The 26,332-nt window shown below is 36.8% G+C and overlaps 3 protein-coding genes across 4 annotated transcripts in view; 1 reads left to right on the plus strand and 2 right to left on the minus strand.

The window, feature by feature from the left end:
- Positions 1-1,116: 1,116 nt before the first annotated feature.
- LOC106155559 (uncharacterized) lies at positions 1,117-9,316 on the minus strand. The gene is made up of 2 exons (XM_086996008.1): positions 7,977-9,316; positions 1,117-7,483 (listed from the first exon to the last, which is right to left on the minus strand). The coding sequence occupies exons 1-2, from the start codon at positions 9,102-9,104 to the stop codon at positions 4,106-4,108; spliced, it is 4,506 nt and encodes a 1,501-aa protein (XP_086852134.1). The 5' UTR covers positions 9,105-9,316; the 3' UTR covers positions 1,117-4,105.
- Positions 9,317-11,397: 2,081 nt separating this feature from the next.
- On the minus strand, positions 11,398-16,756 carry LOC106155562 (F-actin-capping protein subunit beta). Its single transcript, XM_086994837.1, has 8 exons — positions 16,559-16,756; positions 15,620-15,709; positions 15,265-15,386; positions 14,415-14,528; positions 13,761-13,902; positions 13,063-13,179; positions 12,869-12,934; positions 11,398-12,597 (listed from the first exon to the last, which is right to left on the minus strand). Exons 1-8 carry the CDS (start codon positions 16,739-16,741, stop codon positions 12,430-12,432), a joined length of 1,002 nt encoding a protein of 333 aa, XP_086850963.1. The 5' UTR covers positions 16,742-16,756; the 3' UTR covers positions 11,398-12,429.
- LOC106155561 (N-acetylated-alpha-linked acidic dipeptidase 2) overlaps positions 16,739-26,332 on the plus strand; it is a 28,911-nt gene continuing 19,317 nt past the window's right edge. Inside the window, exons 1-4 of one of the 2 annotated variants that reach the window (XM_086994830.1) lie at positions 16,739-16,871; positions 22,271-22,374; positions 23,015-23,172; positions 23,813-23,889. In XM_086994830.1, coding sequence (XP_086850956.1) covers positions 22,275-22,374; positions 23,015-23,172; positions 23,813-23,889 — 335 coding nt within the window. In that variant the 5' untranslated portion in view covers positions 16,739-16,871; positions 22,271-22,274. Of the gene's footprint in view, positions 16,872-19,871; positions 20,189-22,270; positions 22,375-23,014; positions 23,173-23,812; positions 23,890-26,332 lie in introns of those variants that run through there. The other variant, XM_086994829.1, reaches the window with a different exon arrangement.

A 26,332-nucleotide genomic window follows, 5' to 3' on the forward strand; every position in this document is an offset into this window, starting at 1 on the left:
TATTATTATTATTAGATTGCCAGTATATGACTTCATATTCAAGTTCAATAGTAACTATGGACCTATCTCTGCCAGTTTTGGAGATAAAAGGAAACCATTTTTTTGTCTGTACATTTGACAGCTTTGCTGCCTTGTTGATAAATAGAATTGAAAATGAAATTGAAATTGAAAATGTGTCGTCTGCGATTTATTATAAAATTCATGCGTTAGCACTCCTACTGGCGCTTCTGATGTATACGGCTGTGCTAGCATGAATTTTCGTGCTACGATTTATTGTACTTTCTAAAGATTATAATGGTATAAAATGTATTCCATTCCAGTTCTATAAAAATGTATTTTTATTAGTAATCAGCAGTTACATTTTCATTCCTGACCGTCACGGTTTGAATGAGAGATGGTGAAAGGCGCGTTCAGATTTGAAATGAGCCTGCCCTATTTGAAGTCTTCCCGGCATCGTCTGATGTCAACTTTAATTCCTCAGTTTTTTCCATAACTGTGGTGTGACGAAGTTATTGCATATCCTTTGGGAGAAACTATATAAATGTTATTGCACCTATGTAGAAGACATATTTTAAGGGCTCAGACACCTCGTTTATTGGCAAATTTTTATGTTTAAACCCGCACAGATTATGCATCTATAGTGAAGATGGTATAGATGTGAAAATGCAGCACAATTGATATCAATCTCACCTACCACAGTTGATGTCAATCTCAGCCGTGCAGAAGCAAATTGTACACTTAAAACTTTTTAAACATTTTAAACATTTTCCCTTTACCAATAAGGCTTTCTCTATGCTAACCTTTTTACTTATTCTAATTTTCGATATGCACGCTCGCTTGTGAAATCCACGTTTATCTATTACGAGAATGACTCAACCCTAGACACTCGGTTCTTAAAAGAGGATTACGTATTGCTCTTCTGTGAAAAGTGTTGTATAAGTTCCACCTCTCATGATTAAAGAAAATTTGTTGCTATACACTGGTCTAATGCGCATATCCTTATAGCAAGGACGAAAGATTTACTGAATGTTTGCGTTACTTGTGCTATATCCTTTCTTCGGTGGAAAAGCGCCATGCACACGCCTGCCATCAATGTATTTGTATTAATAACCAGCTTTTCGTTATTTTACTGAACGCCAGGAGGAGGTGTCTTAAATTGCTTATCTGATTGCATTTAGCAAGAATTCCCGATGAGTTCAATCGATCTACTTTTAGTGATAGTTTCATTTGGAAGTGCCCTTACATTTCAAAAAGAGCTATCGACGGCAGACACTTGTTTCGAGGGGTGTGACGGATTTTAAGGTCTGAATTGGGAATGATATATGTAGACATGAAGGAGATGTAGACAATATGGTTTGGAAAATTTTCAGTGCATTTTTAAATCAAATTGTCAGTTGTCCAGTGCATTTGCCCAGGTATTGTTGGTAATATATAAATTTTCTTTCAGTTCTTTTTCATTCCCAGATAAGTGTTTGTTGGGTAATGTGATCCAGCATAAACACACACTGTACTTGGAATTGATGATTTTATACTTTTTCACACCAGTTCCTGCAACTGGTAGATAAGACCATTCAATTATTATTTTTTGTTGTTGATGATCAATGAGAAAAAATAGTTCATTGGTTCATTCAAGTTTTAATTACATTTAAAATTCATTCAAGAGTAAATGTTTCACAACTATATCAATGTGAACTTACAGGTACCATTACAACTATTACAATACAGAGAATCGATGTATATGACCGAGACGAGATAATGTCCATAGGCCATACAGTTTTACTAGGGTAGAGTAAATAATAACTTTTTTTGGAAATCTCTCAGGGAACAGGTGATTTTAGAGGCAAAATAGGCCAAAAAGTTCATTTCTGATGAGAAATTTGAGCTAGGAGCATTCTTTAGGTCGGTAATTTTACTATTTTTGAAAACGCATATAAAGCATATGCACTGCATATACAGTAACTGTAGTAATTATATGTATGCATATAATTGTATTGAAAAGTGTTGAGTGAAGCACAAATTTTGATAAGTGAATGTTTTATATGGCATAAAATGATGCTAAACACACATGTGCAACTATTTTTTTTTTTCTCACAACAGCCATTAAGGATGGTAAAATGGCAATTTTCAAAATGGCGGACAAAATGCCCTAACAAGAGTTTCAACATCGACAATTAAAGGAACCTATGTTTTTATTATGCCTTTTCTTATGTTTTTAAGGTTGTACAATATTTATTCTTATGTTAACACTGGCATTGTTACATTTATAATTGAGTTTGGTTACCTTGTTGGTTGATAGTTTACTGTCAAGCTTAGAAGAAGAGCCAGATCTCAGTTAGTCAAAACGAGGAGTGATAAGATATCTCAAGTTCTGCTGGATGTGAATTATGAGGAAGAATCAGAGTTATCCTGACCCCAAGCAACCAATGGGGGAATGTCATTAAATTATTAAAAAGAAATGGATAGAATATTTTTGTTCTGCTCTTAAGAAGTCGGAGAAATAATCACTATCCTGTACTGAGACCAGCAAAGAAGTTGCCTGAGAAATATCCAATGTCTGGATGTCCAAGAATATCTTTCCTCTCTTTAAGAACATTTACAACAGAATAACTGTATATTGAGGCTACATATAAAAAGCATTGTGCTTATGCATGATGAATCTTAAACACTATTTGTCACGTTTTGATTGAAATCTTTCACTTTTGTATATCATCCTTGCACTTCACAGGCAGTTTAATGCTTAATACGTTCCCCAAATATAGCATAATCCAACATACTTCTGTTGGGAATGTACTTCTCAAAGATTGTAAAAATACTTTTTGGGGATTCAGGCATTGGAGATTTCTCTGGCAACTGCTTTGCTAGCCTCAGCTTATGATAGGGATGTCTTACGGCTTCATACATGTAAATCATGTAAAAGTGTATCATCCATGCTATTGTAATAATTTTAAAAAATGTTTACTTTATGGTAAGGTTGATTCTCCATTATAATTCCCTTCCAACAGATGTTGGGAAATCATATCACTCCTCATTTTGATTGATCAAGATGACTGAGGTTGTTCATTTCCCCCATTATCGAAGATTCTGGCTCTTCACTCTAGCTTGACAGTTAACAGTCAGCTGACATTGTAACTAAACTAACTCACTGTAAAATGTATCAATCTCAGTTTTAACATCAGAAATAGATTCTACAACCCCAAAAACATAAGAAAAGACATATGACACACCATAATACCTTTAATTGTTGTTAATGAAGTTTTGGGTAGGCCGTTTTGGCTGCCATTTTGAAAATTGTCATTTTACCGACCTTAATAATTGTTTTATAAAAAAATGATTGTCAGATTTGTGTTCAGCATCAAATTTCGCCTCAAAAAACACCTGTTATGGATTTTTTTTTAGATTTACCCTACCCTAGTTTTACTCATATGTAGTCTCATTTCATCAGAAGTATAGTCTCTTACCATGATATACTTGTATGTAGGCTTGCAATAAGGCACTTAACTTTACATACTGTTCCATACAACATGCAATGCACATTGAATTTTACATACAACCCCATACAACATGTAATGCACATTGAACTTTACATACAGTTCCATACAACATATAATGCACATTGTCATTGAACTTTACATACAGTTCCATACAACATGTAATGCACATTGAACTTTACATACAGCCCCATACAACATGTAATGCACATTACCATTTTATACATGTTAATGTTGCCGTGATGAAAATACAGGACCTAGGCAAAATTGAATAATTATACAAATCCAAATAGCAGATTATATTTTTTTTTAATCTAATAAAGTATTTCACATGCATGATTTTACACATATTTCCTGAATCAAACTATATAAAGTTCATAAGTTTCAAATTCATAGATCATGTGTCATGTTGTTCTGCAACTGACAAACTAATCCATGTTGGATTCTAAACGTAAACCAAATAAACTATCATGTTAGTTGAATCTGCCTGTGTCTAAAGGGATCTAAAAAGTTGATTCTGCTCTTAATCCCCCAAACCGTCAATTTTCCCTGACCAGAAACGTAACAATTTAAGCGTTCCTCCGCAACAAACCAACAAAGCGCGGGAGTAAAGATGGTCACGCCTCTGTTTCTTTGTCTGCAGATACTTGTTTTTGTTTGTTATGTCTGGCTACAGGAGTGTCGCGTGCCGTTGATTCTTCTTTCTTACCACATAACTTAACGTTGGCAAGTGTGTACAAATAGGGGTTGATAGCGGAGTTGAACGGCATCACGAACACGGCTACCCAGCTTGACACTTGCGGTGCAATTGGCACGTTGGCCATACTTAGAAACCCTAACAATACCACCGGCCCCCAGCATACAAAATCTGTTAGTAAAATAATGGACACTTTTTTCAAAAAAGTAACTTCATCAAAACCCTCACGTCCAGACTGCTGTTGAGTCTCAAAGGCGGTTTTTATTATGCATATGTATGCCCCTGCCACGTAGACAAAAGCGAAAAGAGTGGTAAATAAAAACATGGCGTAGGTGTACTCACGACCACCAAAGTATACTCTGCTTATAGTAAAGGGTATACATACGGAATTATGACCATAGAATTTCTCAAAATATCCATTTTCGAAACAAGGAATGATACTTGCGATAAAGCAAAAGACCCAACCAACTGTCACTAAAACGGACGCTCTTTTCATTCCAATTTTTCGAAACGACATACAGAACACAATGGCTATCATTCTGTCTGTTGTAATCAGAACTAATATCAGCATAGACATCAATGTTGAAAGCATTGTAAGGAACCCCGCAGTCTTGCATAACATACTATCTGTCCAGACCTCGGCATGAACAAAATACTCCCCACGGTAGAGGGTGTCAACCGTGGCGATTATGATCAAATATACACCCATTAGAAAATCTGAAACTGAGAGGTTAACTATGAAAAATATTGGAGGGGTAATTTTGTATTCACGTAGTCTGTTCACAAAAACAAAAAGGTTCCCAACCAAACTAAGAATACCCATAACCCAGACAGAGACTTGTAAGAACTTGTCGTAAAGCAGATCGGAGCATGACGAAAATTCGTCAGGTTTAGGTAAACATTCGTCTACTTTCCCAACAGTGAGACAACAGATTCCAAACCTGTCTGTTATTAATGTTTTAGCTGAAAAATTTACGAAAACTTCCATTTCGACAAACATGCCCTCATTCCCAGACATATCAACTTTATCCAATTTGGGCAAACCCTGAAAAGCACCATCCTTTATCGTGGATATTTTGTTGAAACTTATATTCAGATTTTTTAACGAGTCTAAGCCTTTAAATGTATGTGCATGAATGGTCTTAATATGAAGCCTACTAAGATCCAAAGCACATAGGGCTGAAACACCATCAAATGTGCCGGGGAAAATTCTAGATAATGGGTTTCCACTTAGCAACAAGGTTTTCAAATTAAACAAACCTTTCAAGGCATTTGCTTGCAAAGAAGACAATTTGTTACCCCGTAGGTCCAACTCTAACAGGTTATTTAAATTAACGAATGCCATGATAGGAATGATATCGATTTCGTTTGAACTGATATTAAGTTTCACAAGAAAATGATGACTCGCAAACGTTTCGTTTGTTAAATGAAGTTTGTTGTCCCCAAAAGCAAGGACTCTGGTGAATGGCGATATATTCGGTACCTTGGTTGCATTTCCTCCCGTGCAGTCTACGTAATACCCACTACAAACACAGTTCATGGGGCATGTCTTTATGTCACAGAACCTTTCGTCATCATCAGAAAATTTGCAGTTGACCACACCATTGCATACCTCGCTCTGGTGCAGACATTGCCGTTCTCCTTTACACCTGAAACCACCAGGACATGTGTAATTAGCACAACCATACTCGTCCTCTCCTCTTGGACAATCTTTCTCCCCGTCGCACACTTGTCGAAGTGGGACACAATACGAGCCAGGGCACTTGTACATGTGTGGACACTGAAAACTAGCGCAGTTTTGTAAATGTTCAAATCCTCTGCATGTTTGAAATCGTTCGTGCTTGATTTTGTCGTGAACGCAAGCCAGTTGTCGATCAATACACCGAACATGTTCATGCGTGCATCTCATTTCATTAGTCTTTGAGCAATAAGGCAGAGATACAGGGAGTGACCAAGCACCAGCTTGGCAATTTAAGGACATGCGCTTAATAACTGGAATCATTGAAAGTGACTCATCCTCTTGTGTCACACCAAAGCAATCTGGATAGCGATCGTCCACATTTTGAGGAGCTAAACATTTGCCAGAGTAACACTTTTCACAGGGGCACAAAATTTGGGGAATTTCGTCGGATCCGTCTAAGCAGTCTTTAAAAAAGTTGCACTTGTCTTTCTCGTCGATACATTCCCCATTCTGGCATCTGTACTGCCCTGTTTTACACGGCGGATAAATACAAAAATTCTCGTCATCGGTTCCATTAGGACAGTCGTTGACATGATTACATACTTTACTAATTGGGATGCATGTGCCATCGGAACAACTGAAAGTGTGTTGTCCACACGTACAATTCTTCTCATCTTCTCCTTCAGCGCAGTCTGAGGTCCCATCACACACATTAACACTAGATATACAACTGCCATCTTCACATCCAAACTGGTGCTGTGAACAGTTGAAAATGTTGCGTTTCGAGGCTATCTCACAAAGAGCCAAGAGCGACTCACGGTGGTCAACGTGTTGGCATAGTCCTCCCATGTCATCTATGAACTGATGGTTGTCATATATAAGCCTTCTGCATATGTTTTCTGGGAACTTCACCCACACAGCTAAGATATTTGAGAGTGGTCTTGATAAATTTTTATCGAAACTTCTTGGGGATATCCAAGTGAGTTCCTTGCCCCAAATACTAATGTACTGAAGAATATCTCGGTCCTTGTGAAAAGTGCTGTTAAAGGGGGCTAAATCTCCACCCAGGGACCTGCATGCCTCCACAGCTGCGCTATAGGTGAGGTTGGTGCCTGGCGGTAAGGACCAATATTGTGGGTGATAATGAGACACATACGTCGTTTTGTATCCAACTTGTTCTACGGCTTCAATTTTGGCAAGGGCGTACAGAAGCACACAGCGTCCCGCTATATACACCCAATCCTCTGGACAGTAGGTTTCATGGTGCGTATACCACTGGGACGCTGGGGAATCCACCAGCAATGATTTGGAAGCGGGTGTAGTTGAATTCTTTTTTGACGCCAAGGCTGCGGGCTTTTTACAGATGGCAGTCATACAGCAGATTGGTTGATGACACGGGACTTTGGCCCAGTTCCCCCAGCGTGTTTTCCCGTGTGGAGGCGGTAGAAATCCCATCATAATACCACAGTCGCGTTCGTCCCCTCGGACCGGCTGCAGAACTTCTTCCGTAACAATTGTTTTCAGTAAACTTGGCATCTTACACGAATTGAATCCATAAATTTTTGGGCCGTACCATTCACTGTATACAAAAGCTCCCCCATCCGTCCAGTTGTAATGCTGTAAGATGAAATCATCTGATTCATTGGGAAGTGTAGAGAGGAGGTATGGCATGCAACCGTCACATGGAAGGACCACACTCAAACAAACACACGATATATATATGTACGTTAATGATTCGATCTTTTCAGTGTGGAAAAATTGATCAATTTTCCAGTAACATGATTTTGGAATCATTAAAAGTGTATTTCTGTGTAGCTTATACTGTATAGAAAGGAACTATTATATGTAGTCTGCTTTTCAGTTTTGTTGCAACCAGTTAATAGGAATGTTCTAATTCTGAGAATTTGAGTTTAAAAATACAGTGTCTGTAAACTTCACAACTTATTCCATTGAAAATGACGAACCCTTACGATGACCTGTTTGTATATATATCTCATAATTGAAAATTGTTAGAAGCTAGAACTGTGATTATCTTGCAATATTTATACACATGATTTGCAATTCAAATCATTGGTGTTCAAAAGTTAAAATTCTGAAGAAAAAAACCTACCTGGTCTGTAGATTTTAGTCCTATGTAGATTGCGCTGTTATAGTAGAAAGAAGAACATGAACCTACTAAATATACCTTTTCAACGCTATTCAGAATTCTACCCAGAAAGCGAGCTTCACGCCGTGTTTGTATGCTAACAAGATGTCCTGAATCTCTGTCACACTCGGTCTCAGCTTTGGACCACGTGATTGATCCACTATAACGCCTAAACAGGTAACAGTTCCCCTCAAAAAGGCTGTATCCTGGTTGGCATGAAAATGGTTCCACCATTTTACGGGAAACAGCTTTGTACTTAGCACGTACGTCGTATTGCTGTGCGCCGTCACACGGTATCCATTCAATGCTCATTTGGTCATAATTTCCATGAAGGGATGAAAATTGATTAGAACTATTCATGCTATGGGTATACAATTTTACCTCATTGTATTCTGTCACGTCATAAAAAGTAAACGTCCCGCAAAGGACATTAAAGTTTTTTTCAAGTGTTATTTGCAAGATGTGATCAGCAGGAGCGGTCAAATAAAACTTACACCCTGCTGTCAAATAACCGTGATTTATTCTGACCCAGCCTTCATACGGTGATGTGACCACGTGCGTGCACGGCACGTGGCGACCTTCAAAATCCTCCACCACATCTATATCAGCCTTCAACCCTGTGGCACGGACATCAAGATCGCTACTAAATATAACCTCAACGGAACTGTTAAAGTACAGTTCAACATTTAGAATACTGGGTTTGGAAAATGTGTGTGAGCCACACACTGCCCCCCAAAGCGTGTATATATCTTTATCTATACTCCGATAATACGGCATGTCAGAATCAAGGTGTCTGTGCTTTTGACGAGAAATAATCACCACGTAGTCTTTGTCGCATCCTCCTGAAAGTTCTAGGTCAAATTTAGTGAAGCGAACGCTAGCCCACTTATAATCTGGCACCTCGATCTTTTCAGTCAAAGTTGCCTCATTTGGATAGGTAGACCCGCGTCGTGGTACAACAAATCTAATGCCACATACTGGTTGGTCGCAGAGTATAGCAAATGCCAGGAGGATGTGGCAGTAAAAGTATCCGTTTATTGTCCATCTGTCCATCGCTTGACCATCTCCAACTGACGATGTATGTCCTAACATTGTGTGAAAAGAATGGTTTTCTATTAGTCCTCAACGAAAACTCTAATCCATGAGTGTGCGCGTGCGTGTGTTTTGTCTACCCCAATTACTGATGCCAAAAAACCTGTAACATTGAACATAGTACGTGCCTCTGTAGAGAGAGAAACTTGACATGGATGTGGTTGCAACCTAGAAGGAAAGCGGAACAAGGTCGGACGAACATCATACAAACCTGCATTCACTGCAGGGACGGGTTTTCATATAAAAACTTCCAATTAAAGGTCACAGCTTACTTCAAAGTAATGCCAGTAAATTGAATTATAGGCTATCATATTTAACGCACTGTAGATTATCGTTATATGTTGTTATTTGCTGACGGGACAAGGATAGTGTTTAGTTCTAATTTTTATAAATAATTCATACCGTACATGAAATTTCCACGTTCATTTTTGTGAAGATCAAAGCCCTCTATAAGTGAATGCTCTAGTAGGACCGCAAGATCAATCAACTTCTCTTGCCCAGACAGTGCAAAGTAGTTCGTTATATCCCGTTTCCAGCTTAAATACAGGTATATGCCATGGTCATTTTGCACCATACGTGTGAATGATTGTTTCAAACAAATGATATACTGCAGAAATCTGTGAAGTTTTCATTGTTGTACAGGAAAAAAAAAACAAAAAAACGTACATGTACTTGTACAGTTTATTTTTCATCCATAATGCAACTTCATTGTACATTAACAGGCCAGCAAATTCAAACGGGGGGTTCTTTTTCTGAAAAAGTGGTCCTTTTACAATGAAACTTATGTGCACCTAGATTTAATTTTACCCAAAATGGACCTTTTCCTGGCAAAAGGGGCGGTTCTCTCGAACCCCCCGAACCCTCCATGGCTACGGGCCTGATTAACTAATCCAGGAAATTGTAAATGATTTTGAAAATTGTCTAGCGAAGCGAGGCCAAAATAAAACTGCAGATGATTTAAATTACATGATACTGGTATATAGGGCATAGAAAAATGGTTTTCTTTTGTCTGGAATTGCTTGGTATATTTTTAGGGGTGAACAGGGTGGATAAGGCGTTACCTCTGAAACAAAGGGGGCACGTTCCAAATACCTTGGGTCTGCCTTTGATACAAGTATAGGCATTTGTTGCCGAAGTTCTCGCAACAAAGGGATTTCCAGTGACATATTCAACCAAATGAGCATTTATGAGATTCGTACAAAGTATCTATCTATCTATCTATCTATCTATATATATATATATATATATATATATATATATATATATATATATATAAAGAGAGAGAGAGAGAGAGAGAGAGAGAGAGAGAGAGAGAGAAAATCGGGCCTGTGGGGTGTTCTCTTAACATCGACATTGGTATCATCCCAGTCCATTTCAATTAGATTTAAATTCCCAGCTGATGAAATATTTTTGATTTGAGAGACGAAAAGGAATACTTCGCTATTGAACTGAAAATTTTGATAGCATTATAAAATGTTAGCCCATCGGATATATATATATATATATACTTAAGGATGGGTTAAGAATTTTTTGCCTTTTTTCCTTTTTATCATCCAGTAAAATGTATCGCTCAAAACCCCACCCTACGTTCTATTGGTTACTCGTTCCAGCAGTTAAATATAACTGAAAAATGTTCCCGACGTTGGGCTTATTATTATTTGTAAAAATTGCTTTTGACAAATTGCTTATTTCCCCACAGGATATTAGCAAATGTAGCGTCACTTTTTCGACAATATACAGGCCTTATAAACGATATTTGTCGTGTGCTAGTACCAGACTTATACATGCATGGGAGCACAAATGCTCAAATAAACGACTCGTGCCACGGTGAAGTATCCCAACGCAAAATTAGAAGAAACGAGAACAGTACGCGTCAGTGCAGTTTGCGTGTCCGAAACGCTGTTTTTTACTAATTTTAATTTTGAGTACTTTATTCGTGGCTCGAGTCGTTAATTTGGGTATTTGTGCTCACGGATCTGAGGCTTGACTTCGCCAACGACTAATCCATTTACAAATCCTCATGCATAGCATCTGTTTTGTGGCAATTTGGGGAGGGGGGCGACTTATTACATCCGATTCATGTAATTCTATTCGTCGAAGGCCCAATCCGAATTGGGTGTAATACCTACCAGGTACCGCCCCCCCCCCCCCCTACCCCCAAGAAAAAATTTAACATAAAATAAAATGAGAAAATATATACCTTTTTTAGTACCTTTTTAAACTAAGCAATGCTACAGAGGCATTTTAAAGGAAAGCAATACAGTTTGGAAGTTAAGAGAATGTTTTGGAAACATTTCTTTATATAAGGTTTTTATTATATCATTCTTAACCGTTTTATTTCATATGAATACCTCATAATTACATTGTCTTCAATACATACAGACAGATTTACATGAACGTAAAGGGCTGTGATATAATACCTTTGTGAAACCTTTGAAAATTAGTCTCCCGTGACGTCATCAAGAAGAAAAATATTTTCTTGCCATCAAGATGTGCTGCTGGGAATATTTCTTAAAATTTGTATTAGAAAGTCACGTTCTTATCACGGGGCTCCTTCAGTTAATATTTCTTACTGCAGTGCTATGTGAGAACTTGATGTAACATCGGACAGTTTACAAAAGTTTATCAGGAGTTTGTATAATTATGCTTTTTTTCTAATGACTGAGTGGGATTCTGTAGCTCTGGATCAATAATTGGCAAACCAATTTTATGTGTCATTTTCACCTCAAAATTGCATTGTTTATATCCCCCCCCCCCCCCCCCCCAATCCCTTAACAATTTAACCAATCTCTTCCTCTGTTGTTGAAAATAAAGTGTTTAAGGGGAAAAATTAATACGTAATATTCTAGAGCTGAAAAAAAAAATGAGAAAAAAAATTCTCTTGTTTCCATATAACTCCAGTTTAAAAAAAAGCTTTAATTTATAAAATTTTCATCTTTATCCATCATTCTATTTGCCACCCTAAGTAGGAAGCAAGAAAATAATTCTCTCGTTTCCATATCAAAACTCAAGAAGTCAAGCATCTCTTCTTCAGATGAATTAAGGAGCCTCAATCTTCTTCATTATCCATCATTCCTTGGGTCACCTGTGGCATTTGGCCACTAAAATACATAACACAAGCTAGTAATAATAATAATAATAATAAACATTGACATCTTCAGTGGCAAGTTTCTCCCATTTAAAGCAACTGTCCTTTCCTCTAGTCTCTCATTAAAATCCAGGACTGGGTACCACTGATTTCTATGAACAGCTTTTTTCCTCTGTCACTGAAAATTGTCCCAGAATTCTCAGCACTGTAAGATAGATGTCGCCACCTGTCTAAGAATCACTGTGCCTGTTGTCTCTTCTGTAAAGCAGCTGCAAGGTCAGTGAGAACAGCTTGTTGTTTTTTGGTGTCAGCCAGGGGCACTAGGGATCGTAGGCCGTTGACTATATCTCTAGTTTTACCAAAATAAATTTCATTCAATGTGTTCCTAATTTTATTCTCCATGTCCTGAAATAAGAAAAAATTACACATATCACAAGAGAGAAAAGTAGTTAACTTCTTAAATTTAGGGGAGAAAAGCCAGGTAGATTTCCACGTATATTTAGAAGTTAATAAACTGTTTCTTTCATTTTATAAAGCAGGTGCAATATTTCATTAAACATGTGGACTACAACTGACAAATGTATTAGTATTAAAGTCACGACCAGTTTTAGTTCTGTGAAAATTATTTTATGAGGCCAACCCCGTTTGTACAGTACTGAATTATCTTTCACCTCACCTCCACCATCCTTCCAATGTTGGCAATGTGAGGACTGGCTTCATTTACATTAGCATCTGATTCAATCTGAAATATTGAAAAGAAGGAACATACATATTATGCATTTCATCCACCCATCCATCCATACATAGATACATATATATATATTTTTTAAAAAACCTTCTGAAATGGGGCCTGCGCCCTGTTTTACCCACCTGTCTCGTTAAGCTTCCGCCAAGGTTCATGGTCCCAGATTCCGCCTTGTTGGTCTGTAGCCATAGCATGGCCGTGGAGGTAAGCTTGTAATGTGCACTACGACCGCTAGACTTCTCCTGATGGCAAAAAACATAAAATAATCATTAAATGCGTGTGCCTGTGTGCATGTGTGTAAGTGTGCACACATGCAGGCATGTGTGAGAGATGAAAAAAGTACATCCTTGCAAAGAGTTTTTAAACGGTACAAGTGACACCTTGTGCACTTTTATGCAACCATGCGATCCAGTAAACTAGTGAACGTTTTTGGAGAGAAAAATGCTGAATGAAAAAGCCATCATTCATCAGATCTCTTTGGTCATTACCAGTATTTTATTAACTGCCATTACTACACCCTGACACTTATTAGCATTATTACAGCTCAATGCTGATCGTCATTGTGGTAACCACACCAAAATAACAACAGTCTCCAGGCCCGTAGCCAGGGGGGGTTCGGGGGGGTTCGAAAGAACCGCCCCTTTTGCTGGGAAAAGGTCCACTCTGGGTAAAATTTGATCTAGGTACATGAAGTTTTTATGGGAAAAGGTCCACTTTTTCAAAAAACGAACCCCCCCCCCCCCCCCCCCCCCGTTTGAAATTGCTGGCTACGGGCCTGGTCTCTGTGTTTAAAACATTATCAGCTAAAAGAACACCTCCCCACCTGTACTTCTACCACATGAATGGAGTCCCAGCACCCTTTAATTTTCTTGGAACCGTCGCCTGCTTTCTTTATTAGAATGACACCAGCAAAGCCGTGGTCTAGATCCCACAGGTAGACAGACGAGACACCTCCCTCAAAATACCTGGAAACCATTAAGATTAACAGACATGACTGCAGATCTGATGTGTCACATGAGGAAAAAATAAGTGAATCATTTGCCACAATGACAAGATTTAAAGAAGAAATATCTGTTAATAAAAGGCATCATCAAAATGCAAAGGGGGCAGCACATTTTTTCATGTAACAATATGAGGGGTAGGTGTTCAAAGGGGTTGGAAGAGAAGAAAGGTACAGGAAAAAGAACTGAAAGGAAAACCATACTTCTCCTCTGAATCCCTCTTTTCTTTAAAACATTTCAGAGAGACAGAGGCAGAGCCAAGTATCAAAACATGCATAATATTGTGCTTATTCTGTACCCAAATTTATACAAAAGACAATATCATTGCACAGATCAATCATAGTTATTCCAAAAGGGAAAGATAGAGAGAGAGGAGGGTGAGAAAAGGAAAGAGAAGGGGGGGTGGGCATGTGAAGAGAGTAGTTAGGGTAAATGTGCCAATATTTGCCCCCCCCCCCCCCTCATTATGTACTCACATTTCTCTATACTGATCAAAGGCAGCATTAGCATCCACTTCTAGTCTCCTTAGTCTATCAGAGGGCATAGCACCATCTTCTAGAGGGGGGTCGTAAGCATTACTCCATGGTGACCTGAAATTCACATAAATATATAGGGTAATTGGTGAAAAATTTCAAATACATGACTTATTCTGACATTTGATTTTTGAATGTATCATAATCATCATTTGAACACACACATAGATACACACACACACACACAAACACACACATACTCACACACACAGATACACACACAAAGCAGGTTCATTTGTTAATGATTACCATAATAATCCATTTTCAACAAGATAACACCGTATAAATTGATTTTCTTTTTCAATTATTCTCACCCACTCCCCTATAGCATAAAGACCAATAAAACTGTATTATCAAAGATATGATAATGTCAAATATGTGCGATTAATTCATGACCATAACCACACAGTGGTGAGAATAGATATTAAATCACACTGTGATGAGTCACCCTTCTAATTTTGGAGTCTTTAAATGCTGACATAATGTTACATAAACAGGAAAGTGATTCATCACACCCGAAAAAAAAATTATATGACACCCCCACCTTTTTCAATCTCCAGCACCATTACTACCATTATTTAACCTCTGCTTTGTCAGGTATTTTCAGGAAACTATTTCTAAAATTTCTTCTCTTCTATTATTTACACAGAGAACTACTCATTCTAAACCTAGCACAAATTGATTTCTTCATTTTTCTATCTTTTCTTGATATTGCCATATTTTTTTTCTGTTTGATCTCTGTATATTTGCCAGCTTTGCTGTCTTGTTTTAAACAAAGGACTATCTATTCTACCTATAAGAATCTCCATCTCTGTTGTAATCACACAGAAGATAGTCTTTGCCAACTGTTTTATCCCTTGCTATTTTCAGTGGCTGATCTACTGAAGATAACAGGTCTTCACATAGACTTGGAACCTGGACAAGAAACAATGCAACATCTTAAGTATATATATCTTTGTTTGTTTTTTTAGTATCAAATACATTTCCAGAAAGATATGACAATATATTTATCTTCTAGTGCAAAGCTTTTTTATCTGAATGCAGCATTTGTAATTTTTTGTGAACAGAGAAACATCAGAAACTGCTATGCGTACACTGAGACAAATACTAAGGGAGATTTTAACCACCAGAGTTGATCAGATACATACCAAGTCAATTAAATCACTTAAATTTTTTTCTATCTGTTGGGGAGGCAACCTTCTCATCAAATCCAGGGCGCAATCTAGTTGTTGTTCAGTCTGGAACAAAGAATAAATGAATAATATTTAATAAATAAATTAGTAAATAATAAAAAAAATGCTATCAAGTGACCTTAAAGCTACAGGCAGACTTTGTGACCATCAAATGGAGAGTGAAAATATTGATAATAACCAAGATAGAATCTTAAGGTCAAGGGGAAAAAAACAGAAGGTGATATTAATAGACAATAAATAAAGAAAGGTAACTAAGTAACAGTATACACTTTCATGCTTTTCACACATATTAAACTATTCTTTTGTCAAAATACAAGATGAATATTTATTTATAGCCTTGGACACCTCAACAGTACATACAAATCATCATCAAAACAAAATAAACCATTTCTCTGACAGGCTCTCTCTCTCTCTCTCTCTCTCTCTCTCTCTCTCTCTCTCTCTCTCTCCCCCCCCACCCTCCCTAAAAATACAATATAAATGTCTACAACAGAAGTAGTCGGGTTATCCCCACTGAGATAATCCTGGGAGGAATTCGCCCCCAAAAATAGTTACACGGCGTCTCCCAAAATAGGATTCCAAAAATGGTGAGGGAAAGAGACGGCATTTTGCTGCTGAAAACTGACAGCATTTTTAAAACAACTCAAACGAACATTGCTGAATAACGGCTTGCTATGCGCTTTAAATCTCTAGATATCTAAAAATGCCGGTAAATCTTTTATCTTAACATAAGAGTTGACACTGACAGTCGCCGGCCTCTCCAGGAGGAGGGGCTTCTGAACAAATAAAGGGAGAATGACACAGATCTAACGACTCCAGCAAAACGTTCTGCTAATTTTATCAATCTGATTAGTCAGTTCACTGATACTTGTTTCCTTCATTAGGCATACATACCATTTTTAGGCTGTTTTTGGTACTTAGTGAAATACAAGGAAGTGGCAAGCTTCGCTTTCTCAAGTCCAAAATGGCCGAACATCCGGGGTATTGGGAATCTCCAATCACATTTCCCGTTACAATTTTACTCTCCGTAAAGTTGTCTCGGTTTCGATACAGCAATTTATTTTCAAGTGTTTTCATTCAGTATAGAGTAGACACATGCATTCTTTTCAAATAGAGGCGTATCCGCGGAAAACAGCAGGTGTCAATGTACCTGCAGGTTTAGTCCTTACCTGCTCTTGACCTATATCTCTCAGAAAGTGCACAACTTGTAAGTATAAACATTGGAAAGTGGACTAGATTTACACCGTGTTCGTAAAAACCTTTTGACTTAATATTATTTTCATAGAAAGAATGTTTTCAGTTTCTTATTTTCCTCATTTTTAATTGCATTCGTTCTGTGTTTATTTTGATATTCCGAAGGATTTTTAGATTACAAACATAAATAAATGTGGTAAAAATGTTTATTGCATCATTGGTCAATGGTATTATTGTATTTTCCTGTTGTTGTAGCGATATACCCTAAGAAAGAAACTAGTTAAGGCACTGTGAATGTCAGTACATGTACATGTATTTAATGGGAAAGCGCGGGGGGGAGGGGGGGGGATGCAGGGCATGCTTAGTGTTATGTTCCCGTATTTGTTTCAATTAAAATTATTTTCCTTTCAATTTGTAAATGGCAAGTAGCTGAGAAAGGGAGGAGGAAATGCCTGAACTCCATGCCATATTTTGAGAATTTTTCATTGCAGCTAGTCTATATATCCCTGTCTATATACAGATAAGTTCTTGGCTGAATTAGGATCGAGAGGATATACATGTATTTGTGGAAACAGATATGATAAGCAAAGAGGCGTTCTTTAAACACACGCAGACAGTGAAAATCTTGCGTCCCTTCGTTGTCACTTTAAGGTCTGTTGACGCATGATTGAAATAGGGTCTTGGAGTTTGCTGTATACATACAGTAGCTGTGATACATTTTTTGGCATTATTTAAGATCAATTTTCGATAAATGTTTTTTCTCTAAAAAGTTCCCTGCCACATTCATTTCAAAGCAGTCAACAATATTACTGGATTTACTTTCAGAGCGGGGAAATCACGTCATGTTTACATATATATATTTAACAATATTAATGGCCACATATTTTCTTCCAAGTTTGTCACATTACACGACCATCTGGTGCATGATGCAGCACGTCCACAACATCAGTTGCCAACTCAGAGATGCAGTACTTTTTGTCAACTTCACACAACTGGACACAATTACACCCCATTTCCATAGATTTTTAGATCGATCTATCCCTGCGGGGAGTCTCACTAGATTACTGTCAGATATTCTGGCTTAAATGTCCGTCCCACCTACTACAAGCTGTAAGGGGGTAATTAACTTTCGTGTCTGCCCGGCTGACAGCTATATAGTGTGAACCCCCAGGGAGTTAGGTCGATCTAAAACTTAATCTTTAGATCGATCTAAATCTCTCGGAAAGCACCCTCAGATTCACACATTGTACTAGCTGGGTGGGTCCAACTGGCTAAAATGCTGTCAGTAGAATCAGGGCGCTCAGCGCACGATAGTTAATAACCTCCTAGCTGCTCAAGGAGGCATGTCAGATAATAAAGCTGATTGCCTTTTAAAAATATCTGTGAATGAAATTTGATTTTATTTGACAGTTATCAGTAGAATACACATCAGATATATTATACTTTGTCAGAGCACCAGCGTAGCTAATATGCACAAAACACTAACAGATCGGAATCAGGCATATTGAGAACATAATGTTAAAATTTAGCATGCAAATTTTTTTCTTTCATTAAATAAATGCGAAAGTACTGGTGAAATTCCTCTTGAAAAGTCTAATCAAGTTAATCATTTTTCACAAACCTCCTGGGAAAGGCAAACATGGCTTGAAGCAGCTTGTCGAGAGTTCATTGATTTTTCTTCATGACAAATGGCAAAAAGCTATTATGATAGTCCAAGCATGGATAGGTAGAACATGTTTGTTCAGCGTCGTGATGATGGTACACTGAGTAGTACTACCAAGGTTTGCTGCATTCTTCGTTTTAAAATTTAAAACTTTCATATTCACTTTTCATATGAGCAAATTCCATTTGGGAAAGCTGGATAAAAATCTGCAATTGGGCATTTATCTTAACTTGAAATTGAAAAAGTTCTTATTTCACACCAGCTAAATCACAGACGTTTCATTAATGAAATACAGTAAACGGTGACATCTGACTGTGAGCTGCCTTGTTATTTTAAACCTTATTTTAATCAAAGGTTTAATCAAACCTTATTTTAATCAAAAGTGAACACAGACTAAACTACAGTAGCTTGGACATCTTTGAACTTTTTCATCCTTCACCCTCTGAAATAAGCAAAATGAAGAAGTGAAAAATGCATTCAAATTTTTCATTTGATTGTGGTCTACATCCATGATTGTAACAGAAAGAACAACAGTTGTATGCTTTCATGGAAAAAATGGATTTTTTAAATATTGATCCAAACGTACATTTTGCCTGGAAAACTATAATTTTTTGTTAAAAAAGTGAATATGAAGTCAGAAGTGCAAAAAAATTAAACAGTAAGGACAATAGTTATGGTACACTAGGTGTGTGTGTGTGAGAGAGAGAGAGAGAGAGAGAGAGAGGGGGGGGGGGCATGTAAGTGACTCTGACCTTGGACATAATAATGAATCGTTATTATGTCCAAGGAGAGAAAGAGGAAAGTCTGTCTCTTTGAGCGTGTGTCTGTGTCTGCTGAAACCAACGTCCTTCCTATCAGCTCGTTGAAAAAAATTCCCTTTGCAAAAGATCTGTAAGCCATATCTTTCAGAGTCTTTAGCCTGCGAAGAAACAAAAGTCATATTTGATTACTAAAATAATAGTAGATAAATTCCTCTTGGGGATTGGACATATTGATTGACTTGTTTTCTTTCACTGTAACTCTCTTAGCATTGTTCTAGGGCTTGTGGCTAGGCTGTGGCCTAATAAGATTAGCAGACTTTTGAGATATTCACTTTGATTTTGGAAATAGGAGAGTGCAAAAAGCTCGATAATTTCATCAAGGAGATTTGAGAAGTGAACTGGGTTATCTTTTTTGTTGGCAGGTTGAGGATAGATAAAGCCACAACAATCATTCATAGAACTGTTCTCTCTGTCTGAGAATTTGTTGGTGAAGAATAAGTGACTTTTTTCTTGTTCTAAGGTACATTTGCCAGATGAAGATAGAACTAGTAAGCATTTGGTTTTGAAACTAGGAGTGGAAAACCTCCATAATTTCATTTCATCAAGTAAACAAGGTGAAGCTAGTGGCTTGGGATTTGAGGAAAGAAAAGTCGCTAGTCTCTCTCTAAGGATTTGCCGATGAAAAATAAGTCTGTTTTCTTGTTCTGAGCTACCTTGCCAGATGAATGCCACAAGGACTTGATTTTGAAAGTGGGAGTGTACAAAAGTCAATAATTTCATTTCATCGAGAAGATTTCAGTTGACCTTGATATATGAGGATAGGAGGACAGTGGAAAAGAAGTAGCTTATATTGTCTTAGATACCTTGCCAAATGAACAATATAAGAAGACTTTCTGGATATAGTAGGTATGAATATTTAAATTTTTTATTTATTTCTTAAGATTTGCAGTCGGTGAGTCAGGTGATGATGTCCAGATCTGATACTACATGTATTGTAGTAAGTAATTCAGTGATGTACTAGTACATATAAAGTTTAAGAAGAGCTATCATGAACTACCTTTTAAAAAGATCAGTCTCCTTTTTAAATTCCATTTTACATCTTAAACCAAATCAGTCACATACATGTAGGACATACAAGTATACATTGACATTGTGGACAATCAGAAGATGTTAAACTTGATATTATGTTTGAGGCAACGTGCATGGGTCTGTCTTTGGATTTTCTGTGATTACTCCATATTGTGTGCACAATTGTGAAATGAAATTCATTTTGCCTTCTATTTTTATTTGCTTTTGGTTGCGAAGTAATATCAAGTTCATGCAATTTTGCAACTAATAGGCTTACAATTTGTTTATCTAATGCTAAGGTAACAGTAGTTTAACCTACTTCATTAATGGTGGTCAGAAATAAGTATACAATATTTTAAAAAATATTAGTCAAAATTGATAGCAGAAGTAGCAATAACTAAACATCTCAAACTTGGGCTATTCCCGATATCTTTTCCCCCCAAGGATGTATATGACTATGTATCATTTCAAGGTACCCCTACGAAATGATTCTTTTTTCGAGATGTGGTGAGCTACTTTTATTGGGACTGCTGAATTACAGTACTTCATTTCAGGTACATCACTAACAAAAGTTTCTTGAAAATGATTTATAATTTTTTTTTTCAATTTTATTGAAAGTATGCCATTTCATATGACTACAATCATTTCAGCTTGTACCTTATCACCCGTGCATGCATTCAGATAAAAATAACTGTAGTCATTTGACCAGGGAATTGTTTATTAGTTTTGTATTATCTGCTTTTGTTTATTAATTTAAGATCAATCTGACTTCACAGAGGAGTCTGGCAACATTAATTTCATTATGGGTGCGTTCACTGCAGAACCAACTTAGATCTGATTTAGTCAAGGGTAACTGACATCACCATACAAATAAATAGTTAGCAGGGATAGTGGATATACAAGTTTATTAGTTGCCGTGGGTATGAGTATGTGCGAAGGTTTAATTTGTGATTCTGTGTAAATGTGCTCGTCGGGTTTGTGTTCACAGTACAGACAAAATTGTGGCTGTCCTTACAAGAATGCCTGCATGGGCTGTTTTGTTAAAAGGAGGCAGATCATATTAGATTTTCATTAATTATTAACATGATATTTAAACATCACTGACCTTTGTTTTTCATTATCTTCATTAAGTATAATATAAACTGGATGAATTAATTATCTTCAGTAAGCATAATATAAACTGGATGAATTAAAACTTTCACTTTGATTCTTAATGATAAGCTAGCTGAAGCCAGCAATTCAAGATTCCATTCAAAAGATAAAGGACAAATTTTGATAAAATGTGAATAGATTGACTGGCACATGGCCATTTAAGACAGCTTTTATATTTTTATTTCCACATTCATTTCAAAAGAATTTTTAGGATCAATCAAAACAGTCATCAGCTGAATGATTGATACCAGTACGATTAACTTCGCTGCGACCAATATCTGATGCTTCAGTCATTTGTTTGGCTGCTAAAAGGCCATTTCGGAGAAATAGGCTCTTTGCTAGCTAAAGTAGCTATTTCACAGCACAATGAAATGGAATAATAATTTCTCTCAAAGTCATTTAGTTAATGATACATAAATGCATTATGTTGATTCATAAGGTCTATTTTGCAGAGAAAATGGAGGAAAAAATCCTTGTACTCTCTCTCTCTCTCTCTCTCTCATCTAGTCAATGATACATAATTGCATAATGTTGATTCAGAAGATCTTTTTTGCAGAGTAAATGGAGGGAAAAAAATCACACTTGTACAGTTTCTCTGTCTGTCTCTCTCTCATTTTGTTAGTGATACATGAATGCATAATGTTGACTCAAGGTATTTTTGCAGAGTAAATGGAGGAAAAAATTCTCTCTCTCTCTCTCTCTCTCTCTCTCTCTCTTTCCTTAAGCAAAATCTTGGATCAAGACAATGCCCTCTTTATTTAATTTCAGAATAATGCCTGCATGGGATGGGGCATCAGACAAAGTGACCATAGACTACAGTCAGCTTAGCACAAAACAGGATGGAGAGGTGCCGAAAAAACCACAACGCACAGGTATCATGTCATGTGACATTGTATTAGACCCAGTATATATCGAGGAATGTGAAATCCTATTGGGATTGGCAGGTGCTCTTTTAATTAATATTTTCAGTGTAGGGCGGGAGTCCTGTTAAATTGACATTATATGTCACGGTATTAAATGTTATGTTGCACTGTCATTGTCATGGCACTTGAGGTCATGGTACATGTAGAATTAATAGAATCTTTACATTTTAAGGGAAGTCTTTATATTTTAAGGCAAAGTCACACCAGATTTAAAGCGCTAACATATGAAAAAAAAAATTGCCCATACATAGACAATACAAGGGTTTTGTTAGACTTACATTATACACATCTCGAATACGCAGGCAAAAGTTGATGTACACTTGTCTATCCTGAGGGAGATAAAATGTTTTGAGGATGTTTAAAAACAGTTTCATTCACTGCTTGTATCTTCATTTTAATACCCTGAAAATGGTGATTTCACACCCTCACAGGTCTAAAATCAATATTGCATATTATACTTATGTGTACCACTTTATGTTAGGTGTGGCAGCACCATTACACAGCAATGAGAGTACAAAAGCAATTAATAAAGAAGTTTTCACTACTGGTATTATTATTAGTAGTACTGCATTTCCCAATTGTTATCTAGGTTGTCTTAGTAACAAGAAGGGGTGCGTGGTGCGGGTGCTGCTCCTGGTGGTCACTGTGTTCGTGGGGTTAATTCTGGGCTACGTCATCAGGCGCGAGGTGCACCCCAAAATTACCCAGAAGATCATGCTACAAAATGGAGGAAATTGCACAACACAGGTGTGGTCAGGATGCTTTCTTTGAGTGAATGATGAATGACGTAATATTTATTTCAGGATATTGTAGATCGTAAGTAAAAGAAGGTCAAAGGATAGTGTAAAACAATTCTCAGGCTAATTTTCAATGTATTTCTTATAAACAGTGATAAGCTATTGGGTGATAAATATAAAAAAGATAGTAAGTAGTCTGTCAAATAAGTCAGTTTATATTAGGGATGAATAGAAATATTTTCTTATACTTAATAAACATCTTCAATCTGAATATTTTGGCATATTATAACTTTATTCAAACTAAAAAGCTTGGATTTTATCAGCAATCCTGGTATGAAATTGTCATAGTTTAGTGTCAAAGAATTAGCATCTAGTAAAAGACATTTTACTCACGAGTTAGAACTGTGTGTGTTCTCAGTAACAGATTACAAGCATTTCACCATTTTAATCTCTAGAACAATTTGTATGCCAAATATAATTACTAGTATTGTACCAGAATATTGTTGAACTGAAGAAAAAGGAACAAGAAATATTTATATTCTTTTGAAGAACTAATTTTATTATTATTATTATTATTATTATTATTATTATTATTATTATTATTATTATTATTATTAATAATAATAATAATAATTTTTTTTTATTTTCAGATTAAATATTACAGCCCCTACACGAGTAAAAAACTACTAGGCTTCTTGGATGCAGAGAATATCAAAGAATTTGTTAAGTATGTATATAACACTGTATTGTATATGGACACAACTGTAATAACCCATTGAATTTGACCAACACAAGTTATAAAATTCCCAAGAAAAATGTTTTGTTATTAATATTTAAACAATATTGACTGTTTTGATCATGTCCATGATAGCCAGCTTATCCCCTTGTGTGTGTGTGTGTGTTTGTGTGTGTGTGCGTGGGGGGTGGGGGGGGGGAGTGTTCAATTTTTATTCCAAGAGAAGGCACCATCTTCATTGGAAACTAGATCATATGACTTGATCAAAACATACAGTACAACCAAAAAAAAATTGCTCATACTTTTTTTTATGTACAGACACAGATGTGTCTGTACATATAGCCATCATCTGCGTCTGTCGTCGCCGTCGCCGTCGTCGCCGTCGCCGTCGTCGCCGTCGCCGTCGCCGTGCACTTTTACCGATAACACGATAAATGGAAAACTGTTTTTTCTTTTGGTATGAAACTTACAGAACTGATGAATATTCATAATACGCAGGTCAAGTTCGAAAATCAGCATGATCGGGTCACTTTTAGGGAATTTATGCTGTTTTTTCACTTTTTTCAGCATATATGCAGCACTGATAACACGATAAGTGGAAAACCATTTTACCTTTTGACTTGAAACTTACAAAACTGATGAATATTCATAATACGCAGGTCAAGTTCGAAAATCAGCATGATCGGGTCACTTTTAGGGAATTTATGCTGTTTTTTCACTTTTTTCAGCATATATGCAGCACCGATAACACGATAAGTGAAAAACCATTTTACCTTTTGGCTTGAAAGTTACAGAACTGATGAATATTCATAATACGCAGGTCAAGTTCGAAAATCAGCATGATTGGGTCATTTTTAGGGAATTTATGCTGTTTTTTCACTTTTTTCAGCATATATGCAACCCCGATAACACGATAAGTGGAAAACCATCCTACCTTTTGGCTTGAAACTTACAAAACTGATTAATATTCATAATACACAGGTCAAGTTCGAAAATCAGCATGATTGGGTCATTTTTAGGGAATTTATGCTGTTTTTTCACTATTTTTCAGCATATATGCAGCACCGATAACACCATAAGTGGAAAACCAATTTACCTTTTGGCTTGAAACTTGTAGAACTGATAAATATTCATAATACGCAAGTCAAGTTCGAAAATCAGCATGATTCGATTATTGTTAGGGAATTTATGCTGTTTTTTTACTTTTTTCAGCATATATGCAGCACTGATAACACAATAAGTGGAAAACTGTTTTTTCATTTGGCTTGAAACTTACAGAACTAATGAATATTCATAATACGCAGGTCAAGTTTTAAAATCAGCAAGATCGGGCAATTTTTATGGAAGTTATCCTGTTTTTTTTTTTGTTTTTTTTTTCAATTTTTTCAGCACTTTTATAACACCGATAACATGATAAGTGTAAAAATGTTTTTCCTTTCCTTGGATTGAAATTTACAGAACTGGTGAATATTTATTATACGCAGGTCAAGTTTGAAAATTGGCATGATTGGACTATTTTTACAAAAGTAATGCTGTTTTTTTCCCTTTATTCAGCATACATGCAACACTGATAATGCATTTTAAGGAAAACCAATCAGCCTTTTGTCTTGGAACTCACAGGAGTGATCAATCTGACCAGTATACAGATCAAGTTTGAAAATAAGCTTGATCAGTTAAGTTTTGATGAAGTTATTAGCCTTTTTGTATATAAGTGGTTTTTCTTCAGATTTAATTCTTAAGCATGTTAACAGTCTCATAACGGTACTAATTGTACCACCAGCGTTAGCGCTGGCGGTACACATGGTTTCGGTCCCGTCCGGATCGTTCCGCCGGCTCCGCCGGCTCCGTTGGCTCCGCCGGACGGCTACCGTTACCGCTTCTCCTCCTAGACGGTAAGGGCCCCCGTACCCATCTCATGGATTTAGGTCACCTATAATCTCAACTCGTTCCACGTAAAATTTGGGCTTTGTCGGTATTGGGGTCTGGGTGTGGCACTCATTGCAATGCACCCTTGTCTAAAAATGGCAAAATTAAATGCTAATTATCTACCCTACGGAAGGAGTTATGGGAAAAATTTCTATAGACAGCTTTCCAAAAGTCATATGTGTAGATTTCAAATATACCCTTGGATTTGACCTTTGACCTTTACTTCAAGGTCAAATGGGCCAAAATTTTCAAAAAAATGAAATTTTTTACGAAAAAAAATTTTTTTGCCCTGTTATTCAGACACCACACAGACTTAACCAATAATATTATTGGAAAGTGTTACCCTTCAGGGGCCGTATTCTCAAAACTTTGTAACTTACAACAATTTGTAACTATTTACGTGAATTTGTAACTTTGACTTACACGGTATTCTCAAAACTCTTGTAAGTCTCGGACTTACAAACTCTTGTAACTTTTCACGTAACTTTCCGGAAGTGACGTTTGGTCC

The sequence above is a fragment of the Lingula anatina genome, chromosome 9, assembly GCF_051362555.1.
Source record: "Lingula anatina isolate TDL-2025a chromosome 9, LinAna3.0, whole genome shotgun sequence".
Lineage (NCBI taxonomy): Eukaryota > Metazoa > Brachiopoda > Lingulata > Lingulida > Lingulidae > Lingula > Lingula anatina.

Excerpts from the sequence above, each read along its gene's own strand:
- LOC106155559 (XM_086996008.1), bottom strand. The coding sequence starts at position 9,104 with ATGTTAGGACATACATCGTCAGTTGGAGATGGTCAAGCGATGGACAGA. Across the intron at positions 7,484-7,976 it reads GACTAAAATCTACAGACCAG|CATTACAACTGGACGGATGG; the intron begins GTAGGTTTTTTT and ends TTCATCTTACAG.
- LOC106155562 (XM_086994837.1), bottom strand. The coding sequence starts at position 16,741 with ATGAAAACACTTGAAAATAAATTGCTGTATCGAAACCGAGACAACTTT. Across the intron at positions 15,710-16,558 it reads CCAAAAACAGCCTAAAAATG|ACTGAACAACAACTAGATTG; the intron begins GTATGTATGCCT and ends TCTTTGTTCCAG. Across the intron at positions 14,529-15,264 it reads AGAGATGGAGATTCTTATAG|GTCACCATGGAGTAATGCTT; the intron begins GTAGAATAGATA and ends TGTGAATTTCAG.